Source organism: Nesoenas mayeri (assembly GCF_963082525.1).
Source record: "Nesoenas mayeri genome assembly, chromosome: 1".
Lineage (NCBI taxonomy): Eukaryota > Metazoa > Chordata > Aves > Columbiformes > Columbidae > Nesoenas > Nesoenas mayeri.
In genome coordinates this window covers 67081136-67102320 of record NC_137541.1, presented here as the reverse complement: position 1 = coordinate 67102320, position 21185 = coordinate 67081136, and the positions used below count along the sequence as shown (strand labels likewise).

Sequence of the window (21185 nt, the reverse complement as noted above, 5' to 3'; positions counted from 1 at the left end):
GAATCGGGCAAAGGGCACTAAAACACTCACCCACATTGCTGAGTTGAGATTTGTAGAGATGCTTTCAAACTGTAATCTGGCAGGATGAGAAAAGTCCCAGAACTGTTTATGTCCAGGGCTGATGAGGACATGAGTTTGTACCATTATTCGACTAGCTGTTTTCACTTATAATTTATCTCTGTTTTTCTAATGGATGCCAAGAAAACCTTGACCTTCCTTAAGTGGTAATGGTTATCGCAAAGAGCAGCTGGTGAGAGAACAGCTGTGGCTTACCTTAGAAAAAGTGCACAAACAATAGTACAGGTCAAAGATTAGAAGAGTCTCTCCCTTCTCCTGCTTCCAGGGTTGGTTTGGGTCTGGAAATAACACCGTTACCTCTGCCCTATGTACAGCCTCAGCTGGTCAGCCTGCCAGCTGCACACTGGGTGCAGCTCTGTGTTTCGGCAGGCCAGCCCTGGAAGGAGAGGACTATGGCAGAACAACCACATGGCTTCAACATGGAGCTTGGTCGGCCTTATTAACCCCAGCTCTCTCAGAGCGAGATTAACTTGGGTTTGTCCTGGCCTGGGCGACAAACAAGCAGTGCAGGAGGACTAAGCCACGGTACAGGGTCACTGTGCAGCTTGGGGACAGCCAGCCCCATTCTGGCACAGCTGGCACACAGGCATCCAAATAAACTCCACCAGGTGCAAGTTAGCGCCTGCACAGACATTTGCCACTATCTAGACTCTCTAAGTTTTACCCCTGTTTCCCTTAAACTGAATAATGAATGATAGATTTGAGATGATTAACACATTTATCAACCAAATATCAATTTTGGCTTCACAGAAATCTGATTTACTATGAAATTTTTGTGTCAAGTCATGCAAATACTCAGGTAGCTCACATCTTAAGCTTGCTATTCAGAGAAATCTGGTGTCTTAGATTATTGTTGGAGATGTTTCAACAACAATGAATTATTCTGCTACTTATTTCTTAGTCTTGTCAAAAATTATTTGAAGAACAAAGGTTAAGAGACTTGAGCATGCTGCAGAACTCCTGTTCACACACAGAGCTGAAGGTACCAGCAATATCTACATATTGCACAAACATGCAGTAAGACAGCAGTAGGATGGATCTAAAATCCACATCTCCAGTCATCTCCACGTGTTTGCTCTTTCTTGCAAAGGTGGCCTGGGAATGTCCCACTGTTTCTACACTCCCAAGTTTCTGACACAGGCCTCCTTCTGCTCCTCATCCTCTCAGTTCTTTACCTTCAGGACAAGGTCAGACAGAGTAAACATAACAGAGAGACTTCTGATAAATTCTTCTCAGGAGTAAGAGCAGGAGATTGAGGTTATTGGAACAGGTAGGGGATTTAATCACTATTTTCTTACAGTATTTAGCGAAATGCTATTTCTACTGGCAACTCGCACAGACCAACTCATGGAGCATCCCTAACAACTTCATGCACTACCTGACACATAACACACACAGACATGGTTTAGTAGGTCACTGATTCAGTGATTTTTGAGAACATGTCAGGTTTCTTGGCTGTGTTCTAGTGAGGTCTTTCATCCATACAACAGCTACACTACATGGAGTAGGTTTTCCCCTTATTTCCTTATTTTGCATGATTTGATTTCTACTTTCTTTTTACACTTGAATTATCCCCAACCTAAAGAGCTGTTCCCCCATCAGTCCATGTGCTTCAGTGGTACTGGAAGCCCAAAGTATTGTGATAAATCTGTATCCCAGTGTTGCCCTTTGCTGTAGCTCATACTAAGAACAATTTTTAAAAATACAAATAATACCTAGGCAAGGTACCTTCGCAAAATTAGTGAAATGCATTTCTTTCCAATTGAAGACTAAGAATATTAAGAGGTTTCTTGTCAGCTCTGTAGGCTTTTTCACACTTTCCGTATCATAATGTGTTTGTTATTTCTCAAATGGTTTCTGTGAATGCTTTAAATAATTCCTCATTAAATCTACTGAGAAGCTAAATAATGGGTTAGTAAAATAGCAGAAATGGAAATGGTAGAAGCTGAAAATATATATTCAGTTCCTTTCTTTTATATACAGTTCATAAAAAGCACATTTAGAAGGGTCTGATGATTCATTAAATAACCTCTAAAAGACATACACATTTTAAACATTTCAAAAGGGGAAAAGAAAGGCCTTAAAAATACAGGAATCATCACACTTCTGTCTTGTTGGTTACCCATCATTCATAGAAACATGTCTAGGATATATTTCAGATGGCTAAACCAAAAATATTTGTACTATTTTATGGGTAGAGAAGGGCCTGATCCAAAATTTGAAGTCAGTGGGAATGGTAACTTTAGAAACAACATCAGACAAAACAATAAGCTTTCATAGCCCTAAAAGATTCAGGCAGGAAGATACTTACAATGAGGTCTACTAGTCTTGATTAAAGAATTGCTGGTGAGCTTACTCCATACATCACGACATCCCAAGGATCTGCTCTCTTAGAGAGCTAAAATATCAGCATGTCTAATCTAAACAGAAACTCTCTTCAGCTTTGCCCATTTTATCAGAGGCACAATATTGAGTATTTCTGTATATTTGATGTTAAAAATCAGTAAGTCATGAAACCACATTAAACCTTGTCATAAAAAAAGGACAGATGTTTCTTGTTACCAACATTGTCAAGATGTTTCAATAGCTGTTTTAGTTAATTGACAAGACTGGATTCCAAAGCCCAAAATTTTCTTAGAAAGCAACAAATATCTGGTCACATATCTTAAACATACAATGTGTCAACTACATAGTTATTTAGTCAGAAACAACCAGAAGTCTAGGATTTTACTGGACAACTTCAACAAATGACGCTAATATAAACCAGCAATGACATCATAATTTAGATATAGAGTGAAAAATGTCAATAACCTTTTAATGAAAATATACAGCAGTAAGGCATGGATTTCACTGCATTCTTTTTTAATGTTTTAACAAATAGATCTGGGCTTCTATTAAAAACAGATTGTATTTCAGAACTGCATTCTTTACATAGTAAAAAATACAAACAGAAATTAAATGAAACTTGTAGAACTGCAGTGAATTCATGCCATGATAGCTGAATTATATTGAAGTAGCTAAATTATATTGATCAGCATGAAATGTATGGTGCTGGTCTCATCAGTGATAACTGGAAAGCTAAATGCAAGAGAGGAAAAACATAGAGCAAAAAGGTCCTATTCACAGTGGCACCAAGAGGTAAAAGTACATTTAGCCAGCTGACTTCTTCATCAGTTACAGCCAACTAACGTCCTTGGCAAGGATATTGTTCTTCAAATTCAAAAAGGCCTCCACAAGGACAATGTACCATGCTTGAAATGGCATAAATATGTGATGCTCATTAAACTTACTTAAATGAGCATATCAGATGCAGGACACAGCCTCAAGAGCAGGAAGATATATACATGTATCTGTATATATGCACTAATACCGCTCATTAAACAATGATCATATATATACACAAATATGGCATGTTTACAAAACCCACGGAAAAAAATAACAATGCAGAACAAAAAGTGAACACAGATAATAAGTCAATAATGACTGAATTATCTTTTTTGTGAAGAGCATCATGTTCAGGTAAAAATATCCTACCATTAACTTTTAAAAAAAACCTGCTAAAAAGCACATAAAATCCATTTTTCACAGAGAGCAGAGATAGATTAGACCGATACTGCACAAGTCTTGGAATAGTCAGTAGTGTGCCTGATTTCACAAGTTCAGAGACATCTTACAGGTACAGAATCTCCATCAACACAAGTACATTCTTGGTGGATAAAAATACAATATATTCATTGCCGAGGACTCAGAAGAATCATCCACAGATCTCTCATTTGGCAAATGGTAATTTCCAGTCGGACTGTAAATTTGAGTTGTCAGAATAAAATCGTGGGGGTGTTTTTTTGGAAAATAATTGTTCTGAAGAACTTTCATGCTCCAGTTGCTTTGCGTTGCTTGGATGAATCAAATCAAACTTACCTGACTGAACAATCAGAGCAGACTAGCCTGACTACTTAAATATTATATGGTTGTATATCTTATTTAGTAGTGGTGGCTCAGTTAACTACCTACCCTGATTTTCAAGAGTAAACTCTCACTTAATGTACAGGTGAATCTATACTGGTCATAAACTAGAATTCAGAATAAAATTGTTTAATGCAAATTCAGTGCAGAAAGAGGTATCTAGATCCTAATCAAGCTGATTTTCCTTTTCATTAACCTATAAAATTCCTTCATAAAGGAGAAGTAAGTAATATTTAAAACTGTTCACTGGATGATCTGAGCAATCATGAAGATCTACAGATCACTCTTCTAGCAAAATTCAGGTCTGAGCTGATAGTGTTCCTCAAAGGACTTCTTTCACAAACATTTTTAAAAGAAGCTGTGCTTTTCTCTATGTTCAGACTTCTAACAGTCCTGCTGTTTCAAAATGGAGAAGTGCATAAAAAAGCGAGTTTGAGTTACTGAAGTAATGTCTATAGCAGCAAGGTTTAGAAATCCATGAGGAGCTCTCTGACACTGGTATTTAAGCTCAAAAGAAAGCTGGAACTATTTTTGACAAAGTATTCCTAAATAAACAAAAAATGTGCATAGCTCAAGACCTTGAACTTAAACTCTTTTCACCACACAACTAAAGAACACCCAAACCTGCTATTAATTTTTTTTCCCCCTACTTTTCCAATGCTGTAAGGTGCACAGGCTCACCTCTGCAGAAAACCTCTGCTGTGGAGACTTGTGTCAGCCTGAGCCTCCCTTGGTCATTTTCCCAACCACTTCATCAAAAAGGGGAGGGTAAAGACAGCTTCATTTCCTACCAAGGGCTTCTACCCATAACATGCCTTTTGAAGATGCTTTCCATAACCTCGCACTGCCAAAATAATGTGAAGAAGCAAGAAGCAGGAGCCAAAGCCAAGGATCTTACCCCACATGATAAATTCCACTTGAACATTATTTTAAGAAAAATATGTAAGAAGGAAATAGTTCGCAATTTAAAAGAAAAACAAACAAAACAAAACTGATTGCATTTCATTTAGGCTTCATTGTTCCTCCACTCCTGAGGCTACAACCTCAAGCCAAGCTATACTCTGCTCCATAATGTTTGAGTCTGCATGCTGCTCTTTTGCATCCTCTCTGATGAAGAAGCAGGTGTGGGTTACTACATTTCTTGCTGGCTTTCTTGACTGCATAAGTCACCTAAGAAAGGAAATTCTTTCTGATACAAGGCTTTTAAACATTCCCTATGAAAGCAGCAGAATAACATCCTAGGCTCTACAGAGGGATCTGAACCAGCTGGATCATTGTGCTGAGGCTAACTGTATGAGGTTCAACAAGGTCAAGTGCTGGGTCCTGCACTTGGGTCACAAGAACCCCAAGCAGCGCTACAGGCTCAGGGAAGAGTGGCTCGAAAGCTGCCTGGCAGAAAAGGACCTGAGGGTGTTGGTCAACAGCTGGCTGAATATGAGCCAGCAGTGTGCCCAGGTGGCCAAAAAGGCCAATAGCATCCTGGCATGAATCAAGAACAGTGTGGCTAGTAGGACTAGGGAAGTGATTGTCTCCCTGTACTCCGGGCTGGTGAGGCCCCACCTTGAATCCTGTGTTCAGTTTTGGGCCCCTCACCACAGAAAAGACATTGAGGTGCTGGAGAGAGTTCAGAGAAGGGTGACGAGGCTGCTGAGGGGTCTGGAGCACAAGTCTGATGAGGAGCAGCTGAGGGAACTGGGGCTGTTTAGCCTGGAGAAAAGGAGGCTGAGGGGAGACGTTATCCCTGCTGCAACCACCTGAAAGGAGGTTGTAGCATGGTGGGTGTTGGTCTCTTCTCCCAAGCAGCAAGTGATAGGATGAGAGGAAATGGCCTCAGGTTGCGCCAGGGGAGGTTTAGATTGGCTGTTAGGAAAAACTTCTTCACCAAAAGGGTTGTCAGGCATTGGAACAGGCTGCCCCAGGGAAGTGATGGAGTCACCATCTCCGAAGATGTTTAAAAGATGCATACATAAGCCTCTTAGGGACACGGTTTAGTGGTGGACTTGACAGTGTTAGGGTAATGGCTGGACTCGATGATCTTAAGTGTCTCTTACAACTAACACGATTCTATGATTCTATCCTTCACTGTTCCTTACTTTCAGGAAACAGATTAGACAGATGGCAAAAAAAACCCCAAACCTCCTTGGTGTATCATTCCTTTAATCTGTTAATAACAATAAGAAATCTTCTAGAAACTGGTAAGAACAATGCTGAAAAATTCCCTACCTAATCCTCGACCTGATTCTAACATGGGCCCTGCTAATAATGTAATCTGAGAGCTCAGAAATATCTCTGTTTTGAACTTGTCATTGTCACAGGTTGAGATCAAGGTCATGTGATGGCATAAAATTTTGACAAATGCATTCAGAAAGCTGAGACTGTTGTAGATTCATAGGGAAAATTATAAAATAAATGAGTAATACTGTCTCAAGACCCTTACATTCTGAACATGTAGAGATGTACTTAAAGTGCCAGGTAAGACTCCAGACAAACATTATTTTTTGGACAATTCTACTTTTCAGGTGGCTTCATCATTTGGCTTCTGTTACTAGAAAACTTTAGAGACCATGTCAGTATTGCTCAATCTGTGGTCCATACATCTATCATGCTCCATGACGTGTCAGATACAGGTTTAGTCAGGATCCAGAGTCTCAAATTCAAAGATCACATATTTTACCTTTTTACTAACAATTTTGCAATACAGTAAATTCTGTTTACCTATCTGTTAAGCACAGTTCTTTTTAAAATCGTTACTTCTTCCAACCACTAAACTGCATTTACAACATACAGTCAGGGTTCTTGACACAAAGATCATCCAATTCTTGGATTAAAATCTGTTTCTCCTTGGCCTGGCAATCTTGTAAATTGTACATGGGAAATGCAATTATAATTAGAAGAGTCTTTTAAGTTGAATGCTAGAAAATTGCCGGTTTTGGGCCTAGATCCTTGCACTTCCAAACCAGGGACAATTTGGCTATATAGCAAATGCAAAATCTAGTTCTTTAAAGAGATGCAGATGTCCGTCAGAAAGAAAATAATCCTTATTCTGTTTTAGGATGAAGAGGAAAGAATAGAGACAATGACAGTTTAGGAAACAGATTTCTGTCTACGGGGTAGAAAATACACATGGTATTCCATTGCCAATAGAATAAAAAGGAATTGCTGAAAGATCAGTACCATTTATTTCATACATTTTCAAGTCTTTGTTTCTTTCCCGCTCCCCATCTTTTTCTCCCCAGAAGCCAGGTCTTTTATTTATTTACTGCAATGCTCCTTAGGAAAATGTCTTGTTTAGACTCTCTGCAGTTTTACACTTTTCTTCTGAGTGGGTGTTACTTGCACAGCACTACTCAAGGCAGTTGTGATATCACTGGCACTCTGTGAGAGCTATAACATACTATAGGGTATTGCTCAGCTTTTCAGAATAAACATTTACTTGAGCAGAAACCACTTTATGGGTTTTAGCTTTTTATATTTTCTGCTTATGCTTTTTACATATAATAAATTTCAAAACAAAGAATGAAAAAAATTGCCACCAGACAAGAGTGTGTATATTTAAAGGCCAAAGGTTCTGCTCAGGCACAGATAAAAGTAATAATTAGCTTGTCTCTCAGGAGAAGAGAGATGTCACAACCTCTGAAATGGCATTTCAGTTTATATTTCCTTTCTATGCCTTTTTTGAAGCAGATCCTACATTTTGGCAGGAAATGAAGAGCAAAAGCTTCCTGCAAAGATAAACTTCATGACTCAGTTTATATAAACTAAACCTTCTGTGAGTTTAACATTACTCTTTAGAAAAAAAAATCACTGAATACTCCAGGGTGAGCAGAAGATGGATGCTGTGTGGGCTCCTGCACACTGCCACTCACTCCCTCGCCGGTCCTCGCACATCTAACTCCTCCATCCCGTTGGCTTTGTGTCTTCCACGGGGACTACCAACACCACCACCAGACTAAGCACCACCCAGGCACAGGGGTGCAGCCTCTGTGGATGCCAGCGGGACTGCACCCACCTATAGCACTGCAGGACTTTCCTCACTGCATCTGGAACCAGTTTGGGCTGCTGTCAGCAGAATGTCGGCTCCTGCCATAGGTGACACAGGAGGAGACATTTTGCTTTTCCGTTCCCAAGAAGGTGCCCAAATTAGATTGCATCTGCAGTGGTGGGAGGGTCCCCTGCTCTGCTAACCACTCAGCACCACATGCACCCAAGGAAAAAATGTTTACCTGGTATGGCCACGGTTAACCTTTTTTCCTTGCTGAGACGGTGCCCATGGATGAATTCACTCATGGAAGGGGGGCCCCTCAGAAGATATGATTCTGTGGAGGCAGGATGAGGGGGGGCTCTTAATAATTTCTGGAGGTAGGTCCCTGAAGTCCTGGGATGGCTCTGATCACAAAGGGAAGGTGAGAATAGTCTTGCAGAAGATCCAAGAAAAATACATATGGAAACAAAAGAGTTTTACTTTAATTACCTTTCAAAGCCTCATGAATGACAACATCATGTTAATGTGCTTAATAGGTAAAAAACAGCTAGTGTTGCCACCCCATGTCATTTCCAGAGCAGGGCACCTTGCCTGCATTGGAAATCCTGATTCCTATTAGAGGAGGAGGAGAGGGGGTTGAGTTGTAACTGAGCATCCTGGAGTCGACATGTACAAGGCTCCTTGACTGTCCTCTTGGTTTTGCATTGTAACTACAGCATACAAGAAAAGGGAATGATTATCTAGGACTTCTCTAAAGGAGAGTCCTTTTCATCTTCAGAACCATGGAGATCCCCACACCTACAGAGCTTTAGCAGGGCAGTCACAAGATGAGAACTCACTGCCTAAACAGTGAAATATTTGCATTAGGTTGTGAATGGCAGCCATCCCCCTTCAAAAGGTTGCTTGCTCCCATGGAGAAAAATCGATCTGAGTGAACACACCCATATTCTTTTTGCACTGATGAACAACAAATGAGCACCAGAGCTTAACAAAGAGATGCAGTTTCTTTTGTGTTAAGCGCTGAAATACTCAAATAGCACAACCCTTTTATAATTTCAGATGCTCATTACAGAAAACCTTAAGGAAAACTTGTTAAAGAAAATACATTCACACTAATATTAAAGACATACAAGATGCACTGAGACACTGACAGAGTATAGTTTAAAACACTGCATGAAGGAGGAAGAAACAACATAGTGAGTAGGTGGACCAGAACCACATGTTGCCAGGCTTTGAATTTCATCTTCATATCCTCCCCACCTCCTTCTCCCCAGTCAAAGTACGAAGAAAATTTAAAAAAATATTAAAAAAACTAAGAAGGAAATAATTATAATGTTTACAATTCAGTGAACGACTTTAAGGAAAGTCTGGCCACTGCACTGTACTGTAAAGATTGCTGCATGCATACCTTTTCCTCTGAGTGCCACTGCTGACCAGAAAGTTTGGTTGCTGTGGGCCCTGACTATGCAGGAGGAAAGTGTCTATGCTTGGCACGGTGGCTGATGCCTCCTCACTTACTTTAGGGCTGCCGATCTTGCTCTTTCCCAGCTTGCCTTTGCTGCGTCGGGACTGCTCATGGTCGAACTCTAAATCCTCCAGTCGCTGAGTAAGGGCAAGTTTTTGCTGGATAGCCATGCGCAACAGAGAGTTTAGGGTCTTCTTCTCATCCTCTGCAGCTGCCAGCTGCCTCTGCATCTCATCCAGCTGCGTGACGTACTCATCACACCTGGGGAAACAAAGAAGGCAGAAATCTGGGGAACTGGTCCAAGAACCAGTCCTACCAGTGACTGCATTTGGTGACTGCAGTTAGAGGGACAGACTCCCATCCACGTTTTTGCCAAACCGAATCCTGGAAGCAGATAACCTAAATTGTTCTGTTCCCGCTTTGAAGAAATCTGCATCTAGAATACTGGGGCAGTCTATGATATCATTTCTAATGCAGACAACGAGCAATTGGAGAGAAGGTTTGGGATTATCTCCAGGTTACACCACAAATAACAATTTTGAGTCCTGGTTCTGCTAGTAACTCACCATGGGTAAGAATGTCTACTAATTAGATTTTTCATATTTTTCTATTTTCCATAGACAGAAATATCCACTTCAGCAAAATATTATTAAAAACAAACAAACAAACAAAAAACAAATAACAACTCTGAAAGTACTTTGAACACTTGACACATCAGATTTCGTGAAATGAGAAGCCCCCAGTTGTTTGACATTTTTAACTGATTAAAGAGGTACTACTCAGGAAACCCCACACCTTGAAGTTATTTGACATTTACTGTTGCATCCCTTGGAGGTGTGCTCAGTTATCCATTACTGTGGTCACCTACTCCTGTTTTAACCTTCAGTGTCTTTTATCTGCATGAAAAGCTGTATCTTTTTCATCTGCTTTAAATCTCTGGGACAGATTTTGAAATAAACCCACCTTTCTCATGATTTTGTTAGCATTTAAGACTGAATTCAGTTTAGTCTCATTTTAAAATATGATTCCTAATGTTAAGAGGAAGAGCAAGACCTTTTAGGATGGTCTTGGTCACTTTTTGAAGTGAAATAGCTTCAGTTTGTTAAAAATAGACCATCTTATCAGTAAGAACCACAAGTGAAAGATGTATTTCAGTAGTGAAACGATTTGCAGGTAGCAGGACTGTGTGACCATTGCACATTTGTGGCAACATTAAAGAACTTTTCACATTAAATGATGCAGCTTTCCTAAATCTCCTCCCCATGTGATCTCTATAAATCTAAACAGATTTGTTGTGTAATTACAATAGTGTAATGGATGAGAATGTAACTTTATCCGTATCTCTCACAGAAAATATATACAGATAATTTCCATTTTCCTTCTCAAAATGTGTGACACTAAACTTTTGAACTATTGGAAACTGAGGGATGAAACTAATTTCTCTGCAACTTTAATCTTTTCATTGGGAAACAGAAATAAAGTGTACTTGAAAATTCATAGTTAATCTTCACATACAAATACTCATGTATTGCAATCTCCTTTTGAATAATTCAGGCACTGGAAGCAAAATGACTAAGTCAGCCGTAGTTTCTCCTACAGTTTCAGTATTATCTTTCTTCTACAGGACCTTAATAAGCATGACTGTCTTTATTAAAGCCTTGAGGAAGAGAGATATTTCTGAAACAACGGTTGGCTTAAAGCCAACTTGCACACCTATCTCTGCTCCAAGCCATGAAATGTCAATTGATACTTCAGGCAGTTTCGTTGACAGAAACATTAGAATGCAATCACCATTCTGGAAATTAAATTAATTCAAACTAGAAATTACTATAATACCTGTGTTATCTGAGTTTTGAAGACTCATTCTTATAATGAGATAGATCCTGTATCCATCTCTCTTTTTGTCTCGGGCTTTCCTCTTTGTCTAGAAGATGCCTTTTTCCCCCTAAACATTCTTTCTTTTGAATTTTTTTAAAAAGTACCATCTGCAGCCACATCTTCAGCACCGTGCCACTAGAGGAACAAACTGACTTGTTTTAGTATGCAAATAAGCCTTTTTTCTTTTTTTGGAAAAAGATGTGTTTTCTTCGGGTCTGAAGTCTTGGTATCTAGACAACTGCATTGTAAAAGCCACTAACAGCAGTTAAGAAACATAATCTCCATGAAGATGGATATTACTGAAGCAGATTTAGACAAACCTGTTTCTTGTAACCTACTACAAACTATAACAAGCTGGCCCTAGAAATCTGGATAAACTTGATGCTGTTAGATGGCCTCATACTTGAGACAAAACCAATCTCGTTAATTGAACATTTTTCAACTGTTCTAATTAATGATGTGCCTTTCCTAGAAGTCTCCCCATAATAGCAACCCCACATTCTTGGCAGTTCACTGCGATGTTTGGGTGGTTCCAGCCATCTGACCTCCACCATGACTTGAAGTTTCCTATTATTTTTCAGAAATACATAGTCCATTGTCTCTGTGTTTTGTTGCTCAAGCTTTTTTTTTTTTTTTTTGAGAAAAACTGCTCAGAAAGATTAAACCTAAATCAGTTAAGTAAAGGCCATAATTAACTTTAGAAACTGCTGAATTAACAGCCTTGGATCTCCTTGATGTCTGCAGCAGTAAAGGTTATTCCATGTAGTGGGAGGCAGCTACTGCCTGCAGCCACAGCATTTCCCTTCACTGAAACATTCCCTGCTACGTGCAAGTGTGGGATAAATAAAGAAGTGTTTCCAATTAAAAAAGAAAAAAAGCATTACACACATCCAGATTGCCTTTAGCCCACACACCTTATAAACATTTGTGAAATCGCAGAGCATATTGAGGAAGAAAAAGGTTAAGAGCTCCTAGGAGAGATGACTTCTGGCCTGGCACAGACCACTGCAGACCGAGCAGGGCTCCAGGATGCACCAGGGCTCTGAACGGGTCTTTCAGAAGTACTCAAATAGTAGTAAATAACAAAAGTTGGGTTATGTCCTCCAGAGTCAGAGCTCTTTCTCAGTTTCTCCTTTGCTCCAGGATGGGTGTGTGAGCTGCAAGTGACTCCTAAACACACAGCACTGTCATCTTGCTGTCTGCTTGTCTACTTACCGCCAGAGCAGAATCAAGATTTCACCTATTTCTCATCTCTCTTGTCTCAGAAAGGAAGCAGACAGATACATAAGCCCACTTATTTTGTATGAACTGATCCAAGAAGCTTATATAGAAGTTTAAGGGATTTCTAGTTCCATCTATCTCTCTCTTCCAGGAATGCAAACCAAATACTGAGTCAGGCTTATGTCTAATTTAGGTAACATGAATCATAGCAGAGCTTGAGCTAAAATCCAGTGACACTGACAGTGACAGATCCTTGCTCTAGCCATATAAGCATAATTCACTTCTGCTCATAAATGTTTTCTCATCTAGGATCACTCCCAAGACCTGTCTGAACTTCCTAGTCCATCTCCTCAGCACACTTTTTTCTTTAAATTTTAATCATAAGAAAATGTCTTGATGAATGGAGAACAGGAGAATAAAATCAGTGTAGGCAGTGTCAAGACTGTGGAGATATAATGAAAAATATTTCTTGCTCTCTCCTTTGGAATATCTCTATTTAGGCTGGGAAAGCAAGCATGTGTAGGGAGTCAGTAAAATTAGCTTCCTGAATCCCTTTAGGGATTAAAGAAGTTTTTAATAAGTTCCTTCTCTCCAATAGCACTAGACACCTCCCAGGGCAACCCCTACTCCTGATGTGAAAAATAATGTTTTAAAGAATTTATTTTTCATTTGCCCTCTGGATGAGCACTGGTCACCCACCTCACTGCTTCCCACTCCCACAGCTCCCACCCTGGGTCAGTGACTTGGGGTTGGAGTGAGGGGAAATGACAGGAGGGGCAGGAAAGGCTCTCCCCTTTTCTTTTTCTGGTCTGGCACTACCAAAGCAGCCCAGGACAAAAGAAGTAGGCGAAAGGCAGAGGCTGCAAATCTGATGGGCAGTACAGGGCTCCGGCATCCAACAGGGACTTCAGGTCTGCTCTGTAAAGCCCATGCGTCCCACAGAGAAGAAGGTTTTATACGTTGTTGCTTTCTTTTGCTTTTTGGAAAGAGGTGTTTGGGGAAAAGGGAGTTTGAACTATATCGAGGACATGTTGTTGAGAGGTCTGAAGTAAATTCAGAAAGGGATCGCAAGGCTAAAGAAGAGGGAAGGAGGACACTGTAGAGATCAGAACCACAGAGATTTTGAAATGGGAAAAAAACAGTCTCAGAGGGAAAAACTGCAGAAGCAGAGGTACAGGTAGGACTTCTCAGGGAGAGAAGAACTGAAGAAAGAACTTAAGGAATGGAAGGATGCACAAGTGTCAGGGAAAAACAGGAAAAAGGATGGGTCCTGCTTTCTGCATAGGAGACGTTTGGTGGAAAGTGTCATGTTTGCTGTTCAGACCAGAAAGAGGTGTGGTTGTGCTCTCCTTAAAATGTGGCATGACCTTTGCCCAGTGCATTTGAGGAGAAAAACCATACAGTTCAGCACCAGACTGAACATCCATTTGGGGTCCAAAGGAACAGAAAAGGATGGTTTACAAAAGAGAAATGATAATGCTCTATCAAATAGCCTATGAAATCATTTTCAGATCTATAACATAACTACTCTCAGAGGGACGCTCTCGCTACAGTAAAAATTCAGGAATAAGTACCATGTGATGCAGGATAACCATGGAAACCACCATTTTATTCAACAGAAGACTAAACAATTGGTTTTTTATGCTGAAGATTGCTATTGCATCAATTGTTACTGCATGAAGAATCTTACAGTCTTGTATTTTCAAATAGATTTCTCTTATTGAACAGACCATCTACAGTATATCAGCTCTGTCATTTAAACAAATGCTATTCCAAATGGAGTATTCAGAATGAGTTAATGATTTGTACATCTAGGAAGATTGATTTAATTATAAAGGCCATTAGATTCCAGGGTAAGGAAGGAAAAAGAATATTATACAACAGAAAAATCTGTAGGAGCACTCTGACGTTCAAGACCTTGCGGTTAATGATTTTTTTATAGCCGCGGTCAGAAAATACTGGGCAAAACTTACAACCTCAAGGGCAGGAATATGTTCCACAAGCCATGTAGTGAGTGCTTAATCGGTACTGTATGGAGTTTATCAGCAGCAATAGAGACTTTGGGTGGGGTTTATCCCTACTAACATTAGATATTTACAAAACGGAAATCTGTAACTCAGCCAGTCATACAGATTTTCTTTATAGTTCACAGAAAAGAAACAGAACCTTCATTGCATTCTACCCACAAGACCTCTAAAAAAGGCATCTACAGGAATGGTACCTTTTAAGTCTAATTCACACAGAAGAAATGCTGCTGTCTCCCACCAGCTATAGGATATGCCTTGAACTCAAGAGATGTGTGCACTCAGGATGCCCAAATAGGATAAAGAGCATTCAGCAGACCAACAACCTAACACTCCCTTTAAGTAACAACTTCTAAATCTTTGCAAACTTGTTTTACCTCATAGGTTGATAGTTTATGCTCCACGCAAGACCCTTGTTTGCTTTATGCTCATGATGCCACTCCTCTACCCTGGAGTTAGTAGCTTTCCAGGTCATCTTATAGAGTTAGTACGTTCACATATCTCCTAGATTAATGAGCTTGAAATAAAGATCAACGTGTGCATTTGTATAATAAAACACACACACAACACTCTGCTTTCTTGAAGAAAATCTCTAGATGCCAATGAAATCAATGGAGCTACCTTGGTTCACACCACCTGCTGAGTTGGTTCTTCATTTCCATTATGGCCCTACTTATACACTTCTGACAATGAACATATGATGAATTTGTACATAGCACTAATGTCACAACATGTGAATATCCCTTCTCCTTCCTTGATACCTCTCCCAGCTGCTGCTGCCACTGTCATGGAGCAACAAAGGACCTTAGAAGGCTGGAAGAGGTGAGATGGCACCTATATACCACCAGGACCACTGGAGAGATGTTGACATGAAGCATGAAGAAGCCTTATAACTTATGGACTAAAGCATAAGCAAGGAATCTGCATTATGTTTGACCATAAGGGGAAAAAAAGCCTTGATACAATATAATAATTTCCTGAGGGTACTAATTTCCTTGCTTATTTGGGTATTAAGAATGTATTGATGAAAGCTTTGTATCTTAAAAAAAAAATACATATTTTTTTTTCATAACCTTTAAAAAAGGATCTAAAACCAAAAGCTCTTCTGAAGGCGTGGGAGAAGGAAACATGAGAAATGATTAATCACTGTTCTGCCAGGAGGAACCATGTTACAGAAGATAAGTGAAACTTTTATCTTGTGAAGTAGAAGATAACAAATTGAATATCACAGCGGGATAAAATAAGAATTCACGCTGGAGTAGGAAATTGCAGTGGTCTCACAATTATTAGTGCTAGATTATAGTGTAGGCTGGTTGATGAAATAGATTTTACTAGTGGTAAGTAATAAATCTTATGATAATGAAAACATGGGATTCTGAAGATCATCATTAACCATACGATGGCTTTACATGACAGAATCACTACATACTTCTGAATGTGAAAATTAGCCACATAAATCTACTATTTGATTTCCACTTTAAAAAGCCCTATAAATGCAAATATACTGGAGGCTGATATTGGGATTTACAAAACTTTACTCAAGGTTGTATGGACATTGCTATTCTCCAGCTTTATTTTCCAAGACACGCATCTCAGTAGCACTTGAAAGCTTGCCGGTTTTGCATGCTAAGACTCACTCACCTTCAACCAGCAAATCCCTGACCTTGCAGAAAATAATTTCTGTCTCTTCACCTCAGCACCCAACGTACACAGCTAAGTCTGTTCTCAGCACACACACATTTACAGTGCTGGGCCAGGGAGTGAAACCGTTTCCCTTACCTGGTTGCAAACATTGCTCTCAAGGATGAGAAGGTTGCTGCATCCTCCTTCAAAGCCTTTAATTCATTACGTAGTTTGGTCATAGTTTCAGTCACCATTGTTTTTTCATTTTCATATTTATTCTTCAAATTGGCTAGTGCCACTTCAGCTGTCTGAAAACACAAACAAGGATATATGCTTGTGAGACAGATATTTGATAAATGGCTATGATGCCATGCTTGATTTTACTTTTGATTTCTTTCTTCATTCACACAGTAAAAGAAGTGCAACCCGAGCTTCGTTGCACTGCGCCGTTTAATGTCTTCTTTTAAGGTGTACTCCATGAAACCAGGAAAGGGAGAAAGCAGTTGAAAGGACAAAGCTGTTTTCAATGCACTGGCAACAATTCAACAGCTTCAATGTCTCTGCAAAACTCTGCAGAGGGCCCAGGCAACTAAGTTACTACAGCTCAAGGAGCTGCTACCATGTTGTTTGAGCTGCAATAAAAAAACCCAGCTGCGTCCACCAGCCACACTGCAAATGGGGCACATGGCATGTGAGACTGGGCCTTTGTAGCCAAGGTGGGAACCACCGTGTTTTGCCTCCTGCGTCCTGCCATCTGTGGCTTTCCTTGGGCGAGGTGACTGCCAGGGCCTGACCACCTGCTTTTATGCCTGAGCACTGGCAATGCCAAGGGTTGTGCAAACCAGTATTATTTTGGCAGTTTTAGCCACTACCAAAAAAGGAACAAAAAAAGTGCAAATTAAAATTTTCACTAAACAGGAAAGCAAGGCTTTGTATTCATACTATTCCTTCTTTTTTTTTTTTTCTGCTCCCTCCTTTCTTTTTTCAATTTCATCCATTAAATTTCTTTAATTTACTGCCCTGCTGCTTTTAATGGTTACATTTGTCTTATTTTTGCAAAAGTTGAACCTTCTGTTTTACCTATTAAGTTTAGAATCACTTTGAAGAAAGAGGATTTATACCTACTGCTGCTATGAGACATTTAAAACTATTGCCATTGAATGAGATGAAGAAAAAAATGTTTCCTTTTACATTTACTCAGAGGGGATTATGGTTGTTTTTTCACTTCATTTAGAGCACAATAAGTTGCAGCATTTCATATGGGCAATCAATTTCCCCTGTTGATCTTGAGCATTTTTGAGCCATCACCAAGAGAGAGAAGTGTAGAACAACATCAATTTAAAGCAACCAGCAAAGGGACATGACAAAAGATGGTAATGGCCAAACAGCTGGAAACCTCTTTTAAACTCAGTTTTCTGAAACTCAATACATTTCCCAGTAACAATGTCTCTCAACATAAGGACATGTTAGCACCTCCTACTAAATTACAACTCTGTTCATTTGCATCCAAGGAAATAGCACAGTTAGAAATGGCAGCGTTAAAATAATTCAATCATTTTTCCAATTGTACACTCACCAATACTGTTTTCTCTACTTTCACACTAGTTTACACTGAGAGAATAGATTTTAAAATATTAGTAGTAACTATCTGTCCTTTTAAATAGATGGGTTTTTCATGCCAAATTTGAAATCATCAGCAATACAAGTTAAAAACAATCAGCCACATAGGGATATATTCAAATAAATGCAGCTTTTCTCAACCTTGCTGACATATGCTTTGTTATGATGTAGGATGGTAGACACCATCCTACGCCTTGGCAGGATCAAGCAGAAGTTGTCAGCTTCCTGTCTGATTTCATCTATGATCAAAAAATACAAACTTGGAAATTAACATGGAGAAGAAGGATTAACTATGTTTAATAAAACTACTTTTTCAAGGGAAATCTAGGAAATAGTGCATCAGAGGACAAATTCCTATTTAACAAATATTATTAAATCAGATTTATTTAGGAATTTTCAGGTCACTAATGAGGCAGAAGGGATTTATGAGAGCACAGGTATAATTCATAGCGCAAACTGTGTTCTGCTTTGCCCCTGCAGCAGGAATTCAGATGCCTTTGCTTTGTAAGAGAAATACAGCCCCATGTGCCTTATCCTACCATACCTCATCTTCAGATACAGCATTCATGTAATGATTTTCCTTTGTTTAGTAATGAAAATGAGTTAAAGATATGTGCCATCCAATGCTACACTTTAAAAAAAAAAAGTTACATTGTTTCAGCAGTGGGATTATATATTCCATGTAAACCAAATAGTTTACACATCACTGAAACTGTGCCCAATTATAAGACAGGCCATTGTGATCTCTACATTTTAGTCTGGAAGTCAGGGTAACTTAAATGGGCACATAACACCACAGGATGAAAAATAACTTAGAAATATAATTTACTTGGTGAATAAAGGTAACAGAGGAAGGACTGTGTAAAATCTTCCAACCTTTTTTTTCTTATTATTAGAGTTTTCCGTAAAACAACATATGGAAAACAGAACATAAAGTGCAAAACCTATTAGAAGTGCCTTGTGGCTCTCTACACACCAGACAAGCTTTTGAACGTGCTCCTTTGCAGGCTGTCAAAGGTCTCCCTTCTGAAAGTCTCCCAAGTGAAGAACAAATGGGCACAAGTGTGCTCTCTGCTAGAGAAGCAAATAAAATTAACAAAAAAAAAAAAAGGTTTTAATAGGAAAGAGAAAGAAGAGAGAAGCCAGTAAGTGTAGCTTCTGTTGGAAACGTGCAAACGGGCAGCCAGGGCCAGCGATGCCTCCCTATAGCGCGAGGCACAGCACGCTCAGGAGGTCCTTGTGGGCACCTGATGGTGCAGATGCTCAGGTTACCGACACCTCATCGGTTTGGGACCTGGATGCTGACTGAAGCCAATTGCTGTCAGACTCTTTGGCTCGAAGGATACCATTTTACAATGCAGCTAAGTCAATCTGTATTGTCTAGCTGCCACTAAAAAAATAACTACCCAACCTTTCCCCAAGCCTACCCTTTGCACACCTGGTGGTTTTCTTCTTTGCTTACGGTGAGCCAGTTTGGCAAGCCTGAAGAGGCAGAAAACTCACCTGAAGCACCCTGAAGCCAGGATGTGTGATGGGGAATGGGGCTGAGGAGAGAAAGGGAACTTGGATTCCATCTTTAAGAGTAATCTATGAGTCTGGTCACCTCAGCTGTGCTGCTACACTGTGCCAAGAGTAACAGGAACAAAATGAACAGAAGCCATACCTTCGTGTTACTCTTTCTCCAGCACCAGCTCTAGCCTAAATTATGTTTGTTTCCCCTCTTAGTACGTCTCCAAATTTGTCCTCACTGAGCCATATATGTGTGGTTGTACCTCAAACCAGTTCTGCAGATTAATCTGGATTTTAAAAACCTGAGGTAAACAGTGTGTTTAGAGAGCGCTCTGAAAGGAAGAATGGGGTGAATAGAAGTCTGCATCTCCAAATAGCAGGTTACAGAAGGAAGCAGATGCCCAGGATCTGGCTTTGTTTTTAACAGCTCTTTCTGAAGCATTTAGTTGTAAACTATGGTAAACTACAAAACTATATCAGAGAAACTTTGCTTCACATAAAAATACAACCTCTGGGCAACATAAGCTGAAAACTGAGAGAAAAAAAAAAGTAGAAATATATGAAACTACCCAGACACTCGATGAGCCGCCTGGGGACACAGGATTAATGGCTCACAGAGCACATAGCATTTGCTGTGAAGAGGATGTCACCTGGTGCTGACAGAAAGGCTTGGAGGGAGCAGAGGGCTCCAACACCTGGATTCCTACAGGGTGTGAAATGCTAGCAAGGCAAAGAGAGCTGGGGCACACAGAGCTCAGCCCCATGTCCCTAAAACCCAGATAAGGAGCTGCACAGGCTGAGGTGGGAGAACTCCCAAGCCCCAGGACCCCAGGCACTGCCAGAACTAAGGATATCCTTTTAACCCCCCTCCTTATCCTTACAGAAGAGATGCCTAAATCCAGCTGCCCAAAGGCTGCCACCTTAATCCTGAAATAAGTGAACAAATCTCATTTTCTCTCTATGATCACATTCTAAGATGACTTTGTATCCCATTTACTTTACATTAGCAGTGTGAGAAGCAAACCAAGTAAAACAAAATGCTGCTGAAGATGGCCTACAGTGGTAAGCACTTGATTTTTTCACACAGGAAAGCAGAACAGTGGTATTTTAGTGCAGAAATTGAATATAGTACTGGCTCTTTCCACCCAGCCTCACTTTTCCAGCAGAGATTCTACTGTATTCTGTCTATATAACATCAGAGCACTTGTTTATAGATAAAGTACTATATGTTTGGGGTTATCAAGTTATTTTTTCTGAAGGACTTTTCTGGATATCTTAGCTATGGGAGCTGGAGACACCACAGTTACTGCCAACATAGATGTGAAGGTCTTGCTGACTCAACTCCTTTCCATCGAACCATTAACCTATGAGAACAACCAATTGTTTTTCAATCAGAACTCCAGGATATTAAATTCCCCTCATAGGCAGCTTTGCTTTCTGAATGTTATTAGAAATCAAAATCAAAACCACTATTGAACTAGTCCTAAAAGTAATTATATCATTAATTTGATATTACTTTACAATCTGTGCTGCCTGTTAATACTAATGGTACTTGCATTTGCGCCACAAAACTGGTGCTGACACAGTAATTATGGGTATGAATAAATGGACAAATAAATCAAGACAAGGTAAGCAAGCAAGCCAGCAAGATATATGTGCCTTGCTGTGTTGAGCAATTAATTTAATATTCCATTTTCCTGGGCTTAGGTTTGCAGCTTAGAGCAAATCTTACTCTTTTTGTGTGTGTGTGAGAGCTTTGTGTATTTTATTTGCAGCCCAGCCTAACACTAAAAGGCTTATTTGAAAATATTAATAAAGAAAA

General features: G+C 39.7%; 1 protein-coding gene across 9 annotated transcripts in view; it reads right to left on the bottom strand.

Annotated features, from left to right (window-relative positions):
- The window catches only part of BICD1 (BICD cargo adaptor 1), a gene marked incomplete at both ends in the record, with an annotated part of 176428 nt that overhangs the window by 10772 nt on the left and 144471 nt on the right, over positions 1-21185 (bottom strand). For 5 of the 9 annotated variants that reach the window (XM_080342404.1, XM_080342405.1, XM_080342406.1 and 2 more), the window contains 2 exons: positions 9542-9749; positions 16391-16542. In XM_080342404.1, coding sequence (XP_080198530.1) covers positions 9542-9749; positions 16391-16542 — 360 coding nt within the window. Of the gene's footprint in view, positions 1-8264; positions 8456-9431; positions 9750-16390; positions 16543-21185 lie in introns of all 9 variants that reach the window. The other 4 variants (XM_080342400.1, XM_080342401.1, XM_080342402.1 and 1 more) reach the window with 3 other exon arrangements.